The 17,617-nt window shown below is 41.8% G+C and overlaps 2 protein-coding genes across 7 annotated transcripts in view; both read right to left on the minus strand.

Annotated features, from left to right (window-relative positions):
- The window catches only part of LOC120427562 (proteoglycan 4-like), a 46,865-nt gene extending 30,022 nt beyond the window's left edge, over positions 1-16,843 (minus strand). For 3 of the 6 annotated variants that reach the window (XM_039592441.2, XM_052709716.1, XM_052709717.1), the window contains exon 1: positions 16,014-16,841. The gene's annotated coding sequence lies outside the window, so the exon portion shown is untranslated. Of the gene's footprint in view, positions 1-16,013 lie in introns of all 6 variants that reach the window. The other 3 variants (XM_052709715.1, XM_052709714.1, XM_039592449.2) reach the window with 2 other exon arrangements.
- LOC120426659 (uncharacterized protein K02A2.6-like) lies at positions 4,632-7,967 on the minus strand. Its single transcript, XM_039591451.2, has 2 exons — positions 6,797-7,967; positions 4,632-6,720 (listed from the first exon to the last, which is right to left on the minus strand). Exons 1-2 carry the CDS (start codon positions 7,965-7,967, stop codon positions 4,958-4,960), a joined length of 2,934 nt encoding a protein of 977 aa, XP_039447385.1. The 3' UTR covers positions 4,632-4,957.
- Positions 16,844-17,617: the final 774 nt, after the last annotated feature.

Here is a 17,617-nt window from a genome sequence, read left to right on the forward strand (position 1 = left end):
AGAAATCCATCAAAAATTGTGTTTTTAAGCATTTGAAGACTAACGAAATAAGTTTCGATTGATATTTTTACAAAATAACAATTTAATGAAGTTTTTAAAAAGTCTGTGCACCTCAAAAAATGTCTGACATGAGCTCAAATGTCTGTGAAACACAGACAAATCTGTGTATCTGGCATCCCTGTTCGTCGTTGAGGCTTGTGAGGTTGACGTTGCGGGATAAATGGCGCAATAAATCTGCGACGAAAATACGTCAAATGGAATGTTGTGGTTTAGATTTGGGCAATGGAGAATTGTATTAAGTTTCAATGACCAAATTATATATTTTTTGAAATATTTTAATTTTCATAAGTTTCATATTTTAATATAAAAAATCCGGCCAATAGTTTACGAGATATCATCGTCAGTTAAAAATAACAGGCTTATAAGGTGACACCGAGCAAAAATCATTTTCATCTATTCGAAATGTTTGTATCTTAGAAACTAAGTGCACGATTTACAAAGATCCAGGAGAGTAAATTGTAGCCAAATTTCTCAGCATTGCTTTCCACAAGTATTTAAAAATGCAAAAAAAAAAAAAACGAAAGGAAATCGAAAATTTATACTAAAAAGAAGCTATAACTTGGAAACGGTAAATAATTTTATTTTTAAACAAATTTAACAAATGTTAAGTACTTTTGAATTGCAAAATCGAATTTGCTGTTATTTTTTTTTATGATTTTTTTGCCAGGTTTTTGATATTTGCAAAAAAAAACAACTTTTACTAAAGATTCATATCTCTTAAACAAGATTTTGCACCATTGCTCAGAAGATGTTTTTTTGAATCCCCTAAAACATATCAAATAAGTATTTTGAGAATTGAACCTTTAGCTATAAAAAGTTAAGTAAGATACAGTGGACTCTCTGGCTGTCGATCTTCTCGATATCAATATTGCTCCAGCTGTCAATAAATTTTTCAGTCCCTTCAAATAGATTGCTTTGATTTTCCGTTCTATAATTTGATAACTCCCGCTCTCGACGGTCCCTTCAATATCGACAACGAGAGAATCCACTGTAATACCTTTTCCGTGTACCCTGTTTTATAAAAAATGTTCCTTATCATATCCTACACCATTGCACAACACACCAATCGAACTACCGTAAACTGGGGTCAATCGGTACGGTATGTTGGAGCACAATATTTTGATTTTTCTGGTTGGTTTCGGTTAGAGCAGACTCAGGCCAACAAAATGTGTACATCCATTTCCAAATTTAAAAGCTTTAAGTGCTCTAGAAACTGCTGTCCCTATTCAGACTGTAGTCCCGATTCACTTCAGATTACGGTACTCTTTTACTTTATTTTAATTTGGAAAAACTTATGATTTGACTTTTAATTAAAAAAAATCGTAAAATTATCTTAATTTTTCAAAAATGCAAATATATTAAAACTTGTTTAATTACACAGTCCAACAAGATTTTGTCTCTGAGACGAGTATATGTGTTCTTAGTAGAATTTTGCCTGCTGAATCCAAATCCGGGTCCAGAATTGCTCCAAATGGTCCCAATTTTGAGATACACCCGTTTGAAATGTTAGTTTAGGCCAAAACTAGCTACTTTGTTGACTATTTTACAAAAGAACTATTGAATAAACAACTAAACCAATACATGTATCTTAAAGTTCACGTTTTTCCCATTCTGAAACACCCCTGATTTTTTAAATTTGATCGTTTCTACGCATATTTATAGCCATCTGAAAATTATATTTTCAGTTGGTTCTCATTCAAGTTTTTCCAACTTGCATGCTAGTCAAATTCTAATATTAAAATGGCTTTAAATATGCGTAGAACAATCAAATTTAAAAAAAAACCAGGGGTGTTTCAGAAAGGGGTAAACGTGAACTTTAAGATACATGTATTGGTTTAGTTGTTTATTCAATAGTTCTTTTGTAAAATAGTCGACAAAGTAGCTAATTTTGGCCTAAACTAACATTTCAAACGGGCGTATCTCAAAATTGGGACCATTTGGAGCAATTCTGGACCCGGATTCGGATTCAGCAGGCAAAAATCTACTAGGAACACATATTCTCGTCTCAGAGACAAGAAACATTTGATTTTTTGTTGAACTGTGTTATCAATTAACGCAAAAGCGTGATTTTTTTTAAATTTCAAATAATCTTTGTCACAGATTGAACATTTTTAGAACTAATAATGTTGCAGGTCAACACACCATTGAAATTTTGGAAATCAGAAATCACACTAGTAGTTTATGCAACAAGTTTATTTTTTCATCACGAGTTGTACATTTATTCAACGAGGTTTACCGAAATCAAGTTTTGCAACGAGTTGCTTATAACATTATTTGCAATTCCGAAAAACGCTTCTTGAATAGAATTTTATTTTAAACATTCATGTGTTTAGTGAATTCACAGTTCAAAACAGAAAAATATATTGAAAAATTTTACTTTTCAATACTAGTGTTGAAAAGTTCATCTTTTCAGCACCCATTTCAGTTCTAGTTTTCAGCACTGTTATTGAAAGGTATTAATTTTCCATTCTGTTATTTTTGGTAGGGAAAAGTAGGCCGTTTCGTTTCTCCAGAAGGACTGGAAAATTTGACAGTTTCACAATGGAATTGCAAAAAGCTTATTTTCATCACAATTGGCCCACATTTTGCACATCCGCACACGAAAAAAAAATCCAATCCTAATTGGGAACTTCCCAGCTTGCTGTGATGACAATTGTTGTCGCCCTTTCTGCCTGTCGCTGTCAAATGGTTATTTTCAGCCGAATTTCGTTACACAACCATTGCGCGGAATGTCACGTGGCTCACGTTTCGTACACCTATTCTGTTATTTTTTTTCATTTTTGGTGTGTGAGTTGCTCTTTCATTGTGACGGTTTAATTGCTCCTACGCGAATGGATGTGTCAATGGGTTGGGGGCTGCCAAATTGTTTGCCACTTGCACACATCGATGAGTTAATACCTGAATGACGTGTGTGTGTGACGAACAATTTTACGGTGACGATGATGCGGGTAATGGTTTGTCACGCACAATTGAATGATTTTTGGTTGTGGAAGTTGCCTACAGGATTGAGTAATCATTGTTTTGGTTTTGTGTTTTATTATTTTTAATTAATAAATATCTGAACAAGTGATCCAGCCTAATATTTTTATTCAGAAATCAAAATATCGCTTAAACTAAATTAAAACCGGTATATGCCTGAATTCGTTCTGTTCTGTTATCAAATGCAATTGAAATTGAAATCGTTAGCATAACCAGTTAAATAAATTGTTTCCAAATTATGCAAATCGCTATAAATGGCAATCAAAACAAATCACCATTACTCATCATTTGCAAAACGTGACCAAACTCTGAAACTTGCCAATAAATCAACAACTCCGGCAATGATTCGCTCAAATCCGTTAGATTTATCATCGATCGATTCTCACCCAGTCGAAAACGGTCCCAAAAATTTGCATATCAATCAACGGTCCATTTGTTACTCTTTTTTTTTCGAATGATGGAAAATGGCCCCCACGTGGTTCTTGTGCCTCGACCATTCTTCATAATTTTCCCCGTTTTTTTTTTCTTTTGTTAAACATCGAGTCAATCGAGCGTTGTTGACCCACCAGACCATCAACACATGGTGGAAAAAAACGCAGTTGAGCAAAAAAAAAAAAAAAAAAATAGTGCTGCTCCACCAGAAGAAGAGGCCTTTCACTTTTCGACATTTTCGGATAACCTGACGGTCTTGGGATGGCGTGGCACGGTGGTAATCGTCATCACCCCCAGCGAGGTGGCGCAATCTCCAGCTGGTTACAGCAAGAGTCTCTAAGCCCGGTGATGCTGGTTTGCGATTTTTCGCGGTTGGGTTTTTTGACTGGCATAGAAAACGGCTCGCCTCGCTGGATAGAAGATGACGGTTGGTGATGACGAAAAACGACGACGAAGAAGAAGAGTGATTCGTGGTCAAAACGATAAAGTGATAACTGGCCACTGAGCTGGACTTGGACACAGGCCATGGCCACGGTCAGGCGGGCCTAGGCTGGTGGAAAATGTGCCTTACTGTTTTTGCTTTCGCTGGCTCGCGAGATTACGGTACCGGACCGGGTATGGGTTTGCATGCAGTTGTGGATGAGGTACAGTCAGTGTTATGTTTTGTGACTTTGGAGGGGGATTTAAATCGTGTGTTAATAAAATGTTGTTATTTAATTAATCAAAATAATTACCACAAAAATTGTTACCTTGATTGTGTCATTCAACTAAAAAAGTAATTAGCATTTGCACAGTTTTAATTTGATTTACTTTTAGAAGATTTACCAAATCATTACCTTAACCCAAATTAATATCCACAAATCTTGTCTAATTTAAATGGAAAAGCTTCATAATTCATTTTTTTTAAGAAAAATTAAAAACAAATTGAATTAGAAAATCATGAGTATTCTGAAATATATCATAAAAAATAACATCGAATCCAAAAGTGTTGTCTTAACTATTTCCAATTATTTATATTATTTTTTTGATTAAGGGGTTACATACATGTAAATTGGCAAAAATGTCAAGGGTTGGTATGAGCACACACAATTTTTTTTTAATTTGTTTTCAGGGCATTAAAATATACATTTTTGCAATTCCGTCGTGAAACTTGTGTGGCCTCCATATTGGATCCAACAAATCGTCCGCCGAGGGAAGACCGCAGCAGCAACCAACCTACCTCCTCGAAGGATCACACAAGAAAGAGGACGAGACAGGGATGGCTGCTCTCACGCGCCCGAACAGGCTTGAGCTGTCATTGACAGATCAGCCGAACAGGCTCGATCTGTCACTGTCAACCAGGGGTGGGCTAGGGACTGGTCGCATAACATAAATAGGGTTTGCTACCACACATCTTCCCTCTTCTCTAAGAGAAAAAAAAGTTGAACGAACTTCATGTTGTTTATTTGCTGATACAACACTCTTAACCGTCTTAATTAACTCCAACTCAGTTTTCCCGAACTTCCTGAACGAAATCTTTCAGGTGGGCGGGGGCTCTCTTTTCCCTTGTCGGACGACGCGACACCTCCCGGTCTTCTCCAGTATTCTTGTCACGCGAACGGCTCACGTCCTCGTCACGTGGATGGCTCTCGGCCCTGTCACGTGGATGACTTTCGTCTCTGCCAGGCGTGCGATTCTCGTCACGCCATTCATGTACCTTCCTGGTCTGGGTAACATGGCGGCGAATGGTTTGCCCTTCCTCGTTGCAAAGAGTAAGGCTTCCATTGTCTTCCTTCATTACAGTGAATCGCTGAGGGTCGAATCGTGTATCGCCCTTCGCGCGAACGTGTCGCTCGACAACTACGAAATCTCCCGGTTTCACGCGACAGTCTCGCGCACCTCTACGAGAGTCTTCACGACGCTTTGCTGCCATTTTAGTCCGCTTGTCCTTTCCCTCGAAGCGTTTTTCGTCAATTTCAGCTTTTCCCGGGTGTAGTAACGGTAGCCGTCTCCGGATTTTGCGCCCACGCATGACCTCTTCAGGGGCTACACCCGTGACCGAGTGAGCTGCCGCGTTGTACGCATTGATCGCTGATCGTAACTCCTCCTTGTAGTTCTTCCCATTTGACAAAGCACTCGACATCGCCTTGTTGACCAGTTTCATACTGCTTTCGGCCAAGCCGTTTTGCTGGGGAAACAGAGGAGTCGAAAACTCCGGCTTGATCCCTCTTTCGGAGCAATACCTTTTGTACTCCTCCCCGTTAAAAGGTGGGCCATTGTCCGAGCGTAGGTATTTCGGGAAACCTTCCCTGTCAAACAGCTCCTCCAAGAGAGTTTTCATCTCCTCGAAGCTCGTTGACCTCACCGGTCGTGCAATGAGGTATCGGGAACGATAGTCAATGATGACTAAGATAGAAATCCCGTTCAGCTTCGCGTAGGGGCCGTTGAAGTCCAGGGCCAAGGCTTCCCAAACAACCTCAGGGACCTTGGCACGCCGCATCGGGGTAGTTTTCTCCGGGGGACCACTGATGGCACATGTCTTGCAAGAGCTCACCCACTTATCGACCTCCGCCGGCATTCCTGGCCACCAACATCGCGCACGCAGAATACTCTTCATTTTAGCCGCCATCGGGTGCCCGTCATGGGCCAATTCCAGCGTCTTTGATCGAAGGTCGAAGGGAACGACTGCGCACCCCGTTTTAACGAGGATTCCATCTTCAACAGAAAGGTCATCCGCGACGCTCTCAAACCTGGTCAGATGCTTTGGCCAAACTCCGGTTTCCAGGGCGTCAATCACATGCTGTAGATGCTCATCCTTTGCCGTTGCTGCTTTAATTTCCTGCTCGGTTAGGAATCCCACAGGGCCCGCTTCCAGTGCCGCAATTTCCCAAGGACTTCGCTGTTCGTCGAACGGGTCATCGGCTCCAACGTGCAGGCGCGAAGATGGGTCAGCGATGTTCTCCGTACCTCGTATAAACTCCGCCTGGTAGCGATATGGGGTAAGCCTGAGTGCCCAACCATCGGCTCGTGTCAACGCCCTCTTCGAGTATTCTCTGCACCTGTCCAGAATGAATGTGATCCCTCTGGCATCCGTACGAAGGGTGAAATGCCTACCCAGCAGAAAAAATGAAAAATGTTCGACTGCCCAAACAGCAGCCAGAGCTTCGCGCTGATTCTGGGCATACATCTTCTCAGTGCTGGTAAGGGCCTTTGACGCGAAGCTGATAACTCTGGGATGTTCCCCAGCAGCCTGCTGCACAAGGACAGCACCTGTAATCGATTGTGATTTAAATATTTATGAAAACATTAAGCTAAGCTATTTATAATCTCCCGATCATTTACGTACCCAACGCATTGGGCGAAGCATCGGTGTACAAGATCGTTTCATCGCTATCCGAAAAGTACCCCAGCGTAGTCGTACAGTTCGCGATCCGTTCCTTAATCCTCTGGAACGCTGTCTCCTGGGTGGGACCCCACTTCCACGTGGGTTTGGTGGATACGGCCCAGAGAGGGCTGCTCATGTCTGCAAAGTTTTCGATGTAAGGACTCATAAACGACGCCAGCCCCAAGAAGCTGCGTAGCTCAGAAGCCGTCTCCGGATGCCGGAAAGTGCGGATGTCCTTAACCTTCGCTTCGTCCACGTGGAAGCCCTCACGGTCCAGTTCGTGACCGAGGAAAGTGATGTGTGTCATCTCATACTCGCACTTGTCGGTGTTGAGAGTTAAATTGTTGGTTCTTAAAATGTGGAGGACGCGGGCCGTGACTAGCCGGAGATCTTCGATGTTGTTTGAGAAGATGAGGATATCATCTATGTAGATGATCACGTTGTCCATTCCCGCGAAAAGCCTGCACATCTCCTTCTGGAACGCCTCCGGCGCGCAGTTCACGCCGAAAAGAAGGCGCGTGAAACGGTACATGCCATCCTCCGAAAGAAATGTGGTTAACTCTCTCGACTCCTTACTCAACTCCAAGTGGTAAAACGCGCTTTTCAGATCCAGCTTTGTGAAGTAAACGGCCCCGTGAAGTTTCACCTTCAGTTCATCGAGCAGTGGCAACCGGAAGTACTCCCTTTTGATTGCCTTGTTGGGGCCCCGCATGTTGACAACCAAGCGGAAATCATTCTTTCCTTTCGGGACGGCCGAGAGGCCACTTATCCACTCGGGAGCAGATTCGACCCTCTCAATGATTCCGAGTGACTCCATCTCTTTCAAGCGTTTCTTGGCAGCCTCGCGGTACGCCGCAGGGACATTGTAGTAGGCGTTTCTGATCGGAGGAACAGATCGATCGATGGCAAATTTGATTTTTACTCCTGGCATTTTCGGGAAAGTTGTGTGCTGCTCAGTGTTTTCACAATTGTTGACAGCAAGGCCAACTTCGAGCAGTTTGATCTCATTTGCCGTTGATCGCCCCAACAGAGACTGGCGACCCTGAGGAACAACGAAGAACTCTGCTTGGACCCGAGGCTTTTCCGCACCGACAACCTCGATTACCGCCCGGAAAACGCAACGGACTCGCATGGGATCGTCTGCAGCGTACGCCCGTAGACTTTTAGTCCGCTGGTCTACGAAACGGAGTTCAGCCAAGCCGTTCAAGAACTCCTGCTCGAGTCTGTCAAAGTCCGCCCCCCCCAGCACGTTTACGTCCGATCCGGAATCTATGAGGAACCTGATCGGACTTGATGATCCAAGCCGGCACTCGATTAACGTGTCACTTCGCGAGATGGAGTTTACAGCCTGGAAACATTAGGAGATGAATGAAACGACTAGTCCCTTAACAAGATGGGGGATTCGTTCCCGTTTATTGGTCAACAACAATAAAACTGAACATCAGTTTATACCTGGTCCTTTTTGACCTTCCTCGGACGGTCGTCCTGGTCCTCGTCGAACATGGCGTTGGCGCGTTTTTTCTTCTGGCAAGCAACAGCGAAGTGGCCAGTCTCCCCGCAGTTATTGCACCGCCGATAGTATGCCGGACAGAACTCTCCAGTCTCATGTTCCGGACGGCGGCATCTCCAGCACTTCTTGACGGCGTGGTTCAAATTATCTCCTGGCTTGTGTCGTCTACGAAAGCCTCCAGCTTGCTGATTCTCGCCGCTACGCTTCGCCACGACCCGCTGCACCGACACCGGAACGCCCGCGCTCGTTTCTTCGATGCGTCTTGGCTCGTCCTTGGTAAAACCAGGCTTCTTGGGACCTGTTTCCGCCAGGTTGGCTGCCTTCACCACCGCATTAGCATCAAGCTTCATCAGCCTTGCCATCTCCGCCATCTTCTGATCTCTCATTCCGTCGAGCAATTGTGCCAACACAAATCTCTTCTGGTCGCTGGGGGAGTAGTCACACAGTCGTACTTTCTCCGTCAGCCTGGCGTGAAACGTCCACGTAGACTCTCCTTCCGCTTGTTCCATCCGCATGAAAGCCCGATGTTCCGCGTTCGAATCAGTCCTTAAGTGGTTGTCTACGTTCTGTAGAAACTGATCGTAGCAGTCCAGTCTCCCTAGCGGAGGCCTAAGATCGGCGGCCTGCACGATGGACTGGAGCTCATCGCTCATGTGCAGGAAGATGAGCTGACACCGGCTCGTCGGGTCGTCAATCTGGGCTAGATCGGCAGCGATGTTAAAGTTCCCTACGAAACGTTGCCACGCCTCCCACATCATTCCCGGTGGTACATTTGATGGAAATGTCGGCATTCGTTCAACACGAATAGCCGCGACCGATGTTCTCCCACTACCACGCGACGGTCCTGCTGCGTGACTCTCCCAGCTTCCGCTGACATGGGCCAACGCCCCGTTTCCAGCGACTGGCGCTGCAGGCGTTGAGATAGCGGCCTGTCTATTCACGGTGCCGACAGGGTGCTCCGTGGCCCCAGACTTGTCATTGGCAAACTCCGCGAAGAGAGCTTCAATCCGATCGAGCCGACTTTCAACATCCGGAGCCTTGTCCGCCGTTTCCACAACCTCCGTTGCGGCAACGTCCAACGAGTCAAGGTCGTCTTCGAACCATCTCCCTGAGTGGTTGATCACCGAGTTTTCGTAGTCTGAACCGTCGGAGCTGTAACTCCCGCGGCGGGGAGCGAGAACGAACCGACGCTTTGAATGCATTGTTGCAATTCTGCGAAAATAGGGAGAGGAAAAAAACAAGTTCGCAGTCGATGTAGACACATTATTCCATTCCCACGGTAGGCCGAAGTGACCCACCGTGCCTCACGCGTTTAAACAAATGTTTGATTATCGCGGCCTTCCAGGCTACTTTCCACGGTAGGCCGTTTCGACCCACCGTGCCTCACGCGACAAAACAAACTACTTTCAAAGTAACGCGGCCTTCCAGACTATTTTCCACGGTAGGTCGAAGTGACCCACCGTGCCTCACGCGTTTAAACAAATGTTTGATTATCGCGGCCTTCCAGGCTACTTTCCACGGCAGGCCGTTTCGACCCACCGTGCCTCACGCGACAAAACAAACTACTTTCAAAGTAACGCGGTCTTCCAGACTATTTTCCACGGTAGGTCGAAGTGACCCACCGTGCCCCTCGCGTCTAAACAAATGTTTGATCATCGCGGCCTTCCAGGCTACTTTCCACGGCAGGCCGTTTCGACCCACCGTGCCTCACGCGACAAAACAAACAACTTTCAAAGTAACGCGGCCTTCCAGACTATTTTCCACGGTAGGTCGAAGTGACCCACCGTGCCTCACGCGTTTAAACAAATGTTTGATCATCGCGGCCTTCCAGGCTACTTTCCACGGCAGGCCGTTTCGACCCACCGTGCCTCACGCGACAAAACAAACAACTTTCAAGGTAACGCGGTCTTCCAGACTATTTTCCACGGTAGGTCGAAGTGACCCACCGTGCCCCTCGCGTCTAAACAAATGTTTGATCATCGCGGCCTTCCAGGCTACTTTCCACGGCAGGCCGTTTCGACCCACCGTGCCTCACGCGACAAAACAAACAACTTTCAAAGTAACGCGGCCTTCCAGACTATTTTCCACGGTAGGTCGAAGTGACCCACCGCGCCTCACGCGTTTAAACAAATGTTAGATCATCGCGGCCTTCCAGGCTACTTTCCACGGCAGGCCCTTTCGACCTACCGTGCCTCACGCGACAAAACAAACAACTTTCAAAGTAACGCGGTCTTCCAGACTATTTTCCACGGTAGGTCGAAGTGACCCACCGTGCCCCACGCGTTTAAACAAATGTTTGATCATCGCGGCCTTCCAGGCTACTTTCCACGGCAGGCCCTTTCGACCTACCGTGCCTCACGCGACAAAACAAACAACTTTCAAAGTAACGCGGCCTTCCAGACTATTTTCCACGGTAGGTCGAAGTGACCCACCGTGCCTCACGCGTTTAAACAAATGTTTGATCATCGCGGCCTTCCAGGCTACTTTCCACGGCAGGCCCTTTCGACCTACCGTGCCTCACGCGACAAAACAAACTCTCCGATTATCGCGGCCTTCCAGGCTATTTTCCACGGTAGGCCGGTTAGGCCTACCGTGCCCCTCGCGATTCAAAAAAAAAAATACACAAAAACGGTAATCGCAGCCTTTAATGCTCCCTTTCCGGCGTGCCTCGCATGATTGTCTTGCGCTCGTAACCGCCATTTTGTTTTTTTCACTTAGCCGCGGACTGTCCTCAAAACTCCTCCGTCATAAAGAAAATGAATCACTTTTATAACACGAATTTCCTCCCTCAGCGAACGATTTGCTGAATCTTGTTTTGCTGCAGAAAAGAATAAACTAAACTTCTGCCACGGTCGCCAATGTGTGGCCTCCATATTGGATCCAACAAATCGTCCGCCGAGGGAAGACCGCAGCAGCAACCAACCTACCTCCTCGAAGGATCACACAAGAAAGAGGACGAGACAGGGATGGCTGCTCTCACGCGCCCGAACAGGCTTGAGCTGTCATTGACAGATCAGCCGAACAGGCTCGATCTGTCACTGTCAACCAGGGGTGGGCTAGGGACTGGTCGCATAACATAAATAGGGTTTGCTACCACACAAAACTACTTACTTTTCCTGTCATTCTTGAACGACGAAATAGCATACTTTTCTGTACCAAAAATAACAGAATCGAATAGCAACACTTTTCAAAATAAATGCTGAAAAGTAACACTTTTCAGCACTGAAATGGGTGCTTAAAAGTTGAACTTTTCAGCACTTGTTTCGAAAAGTAACACTTTTCAACATTTTTTTGATTTAAACGATTTATTGACAAAATACATGAAAATTCGACTTAAAATTTCACTCAATGGGTGTTTTTCGAAATTGCAAAAAATGTTGTATGGAACTCGTTGCAAAACATGATTTTTTCAGCACTCGTCGTATTTATCCAACTCGGTGAACCTCGTTGGATAAATGTACGACTCGTGCTGAAAAAATCCTCTTTTTGCAACTTGTTGCATAAACTACTATTTTATCTATTAACAAAATAAATATGAAGACATTTGGATGTACCATTGCCTAGATATAGCTATTTTAAGTTAGCAGTTTCAAAAAACGGGTGCCACGATATCTCAATACTGCGTTTACCAAATCGGCTCAAAATTTTGGTGAAGACTCACTAAATGGGTCCCGTGTGCATGACGAAGGCCGATTCTCAAAAAGTTTATTTTAAAAAAAGATAAAAATAACAGTTTTTGATTTTTGTAATTTTTAAAAAACCTAAATTTCAAAATCAGGCTTCGTCATGCACACGGGATATGTCTTGAGAGTCCTCACTTTCAGCTAATTTGGTCCATCCCATCTAGAGATATCGTGGCACCCGCAAATCAACTCGGTGTTTTGAGAAAAACGCTCACAAAGTTTGACGGTTCGATTTGCGCATGGCAAAACTTTAAACTTAAATCGTCTTCGACTCACTTAAATCAAGTAATATCTTAATGAAACTTTCAGGAGTGATTGGAAATAATCTTTTGAAAGGATCTAATAAATAATCGGAAATATGATTTTTTGAGATTTTTTACATGTATGTAACCCCTTAAACAATAAGGCAGTTGCAAATATTTTCAAATTTTATGTTTTCCCCTCAAATTCTCCTCCTCGCTTCAAATTTGGTCTGATAATCAGGGGGATTTTTTTTTAAAACTTCTTTTTTTTCATGAAATAGAAGTCTAATGAACTGAAAACAATCTAAGATTATTTTGTTTGCATTTATAAATTATTTAGCATTTTTGAGCTCATTACACAATATTTTGAATTTTCGGCATCACAGCATCACAAACAATAGGACAGGTGTATAATGCATTATAAAACACTATTTTTTATTGAAATATTGAAATCAAGGCTTGTTATTTTTTTTTTTCGCTTGTTATTTAAATTTGTATACTCTTATTTTTTATGCTACTGAATGACCACCAATAAGTCGTTTTTGTTATATCCTAGTGTACACAATTTTAAACGTTATATAAAAATTATTTAAACCTTTTGTAGTTAAATAAAACCAATTTTCAGATCGATTTGATGTCTCCGCCAAAGATGTTGGTATGTATGTGATGTATGTATGTGCACAGAATAGGGCAACATGCTGCAATTGCCCCACCATCATCTGAAATTTGTTCTAAAATTGGTCTGGCGGTGTCCATAAGCGACGATTTTTATTAAAAACGCTCATATTGTTGCCCCACCTTCGTAGAGGATCTTGGAACACTAGTGGTGAGGGGCAGTCAGAAAAAATACCTGTTTTTTCATTTCAGTTTTTACACACAAAAGAATCAAATTGAGCAATGTAAATCGGGACCGTGGTGTAGGGGTAAGCGTGATTGCATCTCACCCAGTCGGCCTGGGTTCGATCCCAGACGGTCCCGGTGGCATTTTTCGAGACGAGATTTGTCTGATCACGCCTTCCGTCGGACGGAAAGTAAATGTTGGCCCCGGACTAACCAAAAGGTTAGGTCGTTAGCTCAGTCCAGGTGTAGGAGTCGTCTCCCTGGGTCCTGTCTCGGTGGAGTCGCTGATAGGCAGTTGGACTAACAATCCAAAAGTCGTCAGTTCGAATCCCAGGGTGGATGGAAGCTAAGGTGTGAAAAGAGGTTTGCAATTGCCTCAACAATCAAGCCTTCGGACACCTAGTTTCGAGTAGGAATCTCGCAATCGAGAACGCCAAGGCAATGCTGTAGAGCGAATAATTTGATTTTGAAACTATTTTTTTATTTTGATATTTCGATGTTTTTGAAAAATAGAAATAAACTTTTTGTAACTACTAAATTTACTTTTACTGCTCTGATAACCCCCGGATCAAGAGCTGTCTTCCGGAACTCCCACACTGGCCTCATGTGATTTTTTCAAAATCTCATTACAAAGGCGAAACAAATTGACTTAAATTTTTTTATTTAAATTGATTTTTTAAAAATATATATAAATATATTTCGTAGAGTTCCGAAAATATCCATTAATTTGCTTCAAAATATTGATGATTGGACCAATATTAGCTGTATAACTCAAAAAAAAAATTTAAGCCAAAAAAAATACATTTTCAATTTTTTCAGATAAAATATTTTTATTATTCAGATAAGGCCAATGCCAATTTTATTTTAAGTTTTTGTTCAATGAGAGCAAAAAAAAAAAAAGCTTAAACATTTTAGTTATTGAAAAAAAATTGTAAAAGTTATTGTTAACTATTTAAAACACAATGCATAACGTTTAATGACGATTTTCAAGGTGTTTTGAACTTTTTACAAAATTTTTAATTTCGAGACCACAGTTCGGAAAAAAGGCGCGAAATTCAAGGAACACCAATATTTTTTATTAATTCATTATTAAAGTGCTGTCTTGTTTTTGGCAACAATTTCTTCAAATATTCTCGATTTTGTCAACACCAAAATTTATTTAATATTTTTGGTCTTGTTATTCTTCCAAAACTAAAATTTATAAGTTATTACTCATGATAAATTATTTTTAATGCAAATATTTTTTTTTGTCATAAATCAATTTATTTTTTTGAAAGTCAAAAAATCATCAATTTCGTTCATTACGTGATTCATGAACATTCCCATAAACCACACACACACTTAACTACTCTTAAGTGATTTAGAATTTTGAATCCAAGATGGCGGCCAGAATGGCGGTGATGAAATATTGCAAAAATGCATTTAGTCGTTTTTTTAAGACAATCAACTTGCAATCAACCATTCCACCATTTGACTGAAATGACTGAAATCGAAGTTTGGATAATCGGGGCTTCAATTTGATATAATTTTACTTATTTTTTGTCTTAAAATTAGGTTAAAAAATAGTTTTATTTTTTTATTTTTGTAATATTGTTTTTTTTTGCATTCTCACTATCATAGAACTGTTTTTATTCTTTTTTCAATTGGGAAGATAATGGAAACTGTAGAATACAAAGATAAATAACAAAAATCGAATTTAGTTTCACACATTTTACTAGAAAGTAATGCAAAAAATCTCCAAGAAATCTTTTCCATACAACAAGGAAAACAATTAAAATTTATCGAATATTATTATTTTTATGCATGAATTGTTCGACAATCTTATCAACTACAAAACGTTTACGGACTTCATGTCTATTTATCTTTCTAGTATTTTTGGTATCAAATACAAAAAAAAATGAATAAATCGTACTTTATCCCTGATTTTTTTAAATGAAACATGTCCAAAGTTTAATTTATCAGTTTAGTGTTTCGAAAAAAATCCTTCAGCTAAGTTGAAGATGACTTACTGCTGGAACATTTTTTTTCAAATTGAACTTGTTATATCTTGAACTCAACCGTACAGGTTTTATGATAAATTGCGGTAACTTACAGAAATTCATTAAATTGAATGAATAATAATAATATTGCTAAAGATTTCTTGAAAATGTTGAAGAAGAATTATGTTACCCCTAGTATTTTAAAATGCTAGTTTGTAATGTTTTTTTTTTTTAAATGATATTTTCCATGGAAAGGACACTTTTGATCAAAACCCATCAGCCAAACATAGTTAAATGTTTTAGATTTCAAAATAAAAATTTGATTAGAGGATTGGAAAAATACAATTTGGAGTTATTTTAAATAATGAATTATAAACGATGTACCATGTTTTTTTATATTTAATGCTTTTGAGATTGTATATTTTAAATTATATTTCAAACATTATTAAAATTTGTTTATAAATACAAAAAGAAATTTAAATTTTAATTCCCATTTTTTATGTTTCTTGATTCTTAATAAAAAGGAAAATTTTGTACAACTGACAGATTTTCAATTCCTACCCATAATTTTTTTTACTTATTCCTTTTAACCTCCCAAAGATTGATAGTTTTTCCCTATTACATGTCTCACAATACCAACACCACTGTAAACACAACAAATGTGCCACAAGTTTTCTTCACACTTCGGACTCGAGCTTTTGAAGTCGTTCCGTAGGTTTTTCACGCTGCGCAACTCCTTCAGCGCGAGAGCATTCCCTCAAATGAACAACTTGAAAACCACCTCGCCACAATCATGGCGATAAAAAGCTCGTTTTCACAAATAATGATAAATGCGCACTGGCACTTGGCTGCGGCACGTTTTCTGACCTATAAATAATCATAAATTTGCCTCGTTTTCATTTGAGCAAGCTGCGCGCGCCGTACCTGTTCTCTTCCCAAAACTCCAAAAAAAGCTCCTTTTTTGCGCTCTCCTCTTTGAGCTTTTTGTTGTTGTTGCGGCTGCTGTTACGACTTCGTCTCAACTCGAAAATTCCTTCACTCGAGTTTCACTTTTACTTCAAGATCGTCGTCGTCGTTGATCTCTCGCGTTCTCTTCTCAGCATCCCTTCTGCTTCTTTTTTTTCTCTTCTTTCTTCTCAGCTGTCGTTTGTGTTATGTTTCTTTCACTTTCGGTCACCACAATGTTGGGAAACTAGCCGATGTCGGGGTGGGATGGGGAATAAAACTCCCTAATTTGCATAAATACAACCACAAAACATTCACCGCGGCGGCAGCATCATTTGAGGAAAAGAAGAATTCTCACTCTCACTCTTGATCGCGATCGCGATCGTTCACTCTTTTCTCTCGTTTTCACTCAGAAGATTTTTCCTCGATTTGATTTCTTCCCGGATTTTCCACACTTGATTTTTTCGCTTTGCTTCTCTTTATTAAGATGATGTTTTCACTTCAACCTGACACGTATATGCTTCGTCACCGACTTACGTCGGCGATCTTGTTCCGCTCATCTTTCTCTTTTCGCCGACGACTTTTTACACTTCCATCCAAACTCTCTTCGGCACTTCAGGTGAAAATATTTTCCTCTTTCACGATCACACGCCGAGCGCTTTTGCAGTGATGTGTGTGCGTGTGTAAATTTACAGGAATTTATTTACTGTTCCTTCATTCCACGTCTGTTCGGCTGCGATCGCTCGCGGGAAAGCAACGCACACTACGATCCGACGACAACCGGCTTCGGGAATGGCGACCGGCAGCAACTCCAACTGGCAGATCCGATTTCTCCGACGGGCAAAAGCAAACTGACTTGAGCCGCCGTCGTCGTGGAAGAAACAGCGACCCCGGACTCGGCGGCGACTTGGCGAAAAGAAACGAACCGACTTCGTGATCGTGATCGTGTGTTGTGCTGGTAGTAAAGTGAAGAGAAAGAGGTGGTTATGCTTTCTTCTTCTGTGAATGGCTTTTTGGCCAGCACCACACAGCTTTGCTTCACACAGTGGGATCGGCATGGGCTCGTCGATGGGCAGTATATTTAGGAATTGTTGTTGTTTTTGTTGTTCAGGGATCGTCAACAATTGATCGATCTTTTCTGGGGGGAGGAGGAGAAGGAGGAGGCCTTGCTTGGTTTAATGAGGCTCGTTGGGAGGATTGATGGCTGCAGGTTGACATGGTTGGACAAATTCCGAGGGCAGCGTCGAGGGCATGTGTGGTGGAACGATAACATTTGGATTGATGATCGGTATTTGGAGCGGGGCTTGGACCGGTGAAACTGTTTAGTAGAAAATTGTGCCTTCGAATTAAACAGATTTATCATTATGACTGCGAATGACCGCATCGGTTAATGCTGCCCAAAATATAGAATCAACAACAATATAATAGAGCTGATGATAATAATAATAAAAATAAAAAAATGTTGCAAATGTGAGCACTTGTTTTGCATTCTGAATTTTTAACTATTTAAGAGGCAGTATTTGTAGATTCTGCTCGGTTTGTTCTAGAGGTCGTATCGAGGTGCTCCGATTTGGATGAAACTA

Source organism: Culex pipiens, chromosome 3, assembly GCF_016801865.2.
Source record: "Culex pipiens pallens isolate TS chromosome 3, TS_CPP_V2, whole genome shotgun sequence".
Lineage (NCBI taxonomy): Eukaryota > Metazoa > Arthropoda > Insecta > Diptera > Culicidae > Culex > Culex pipiens.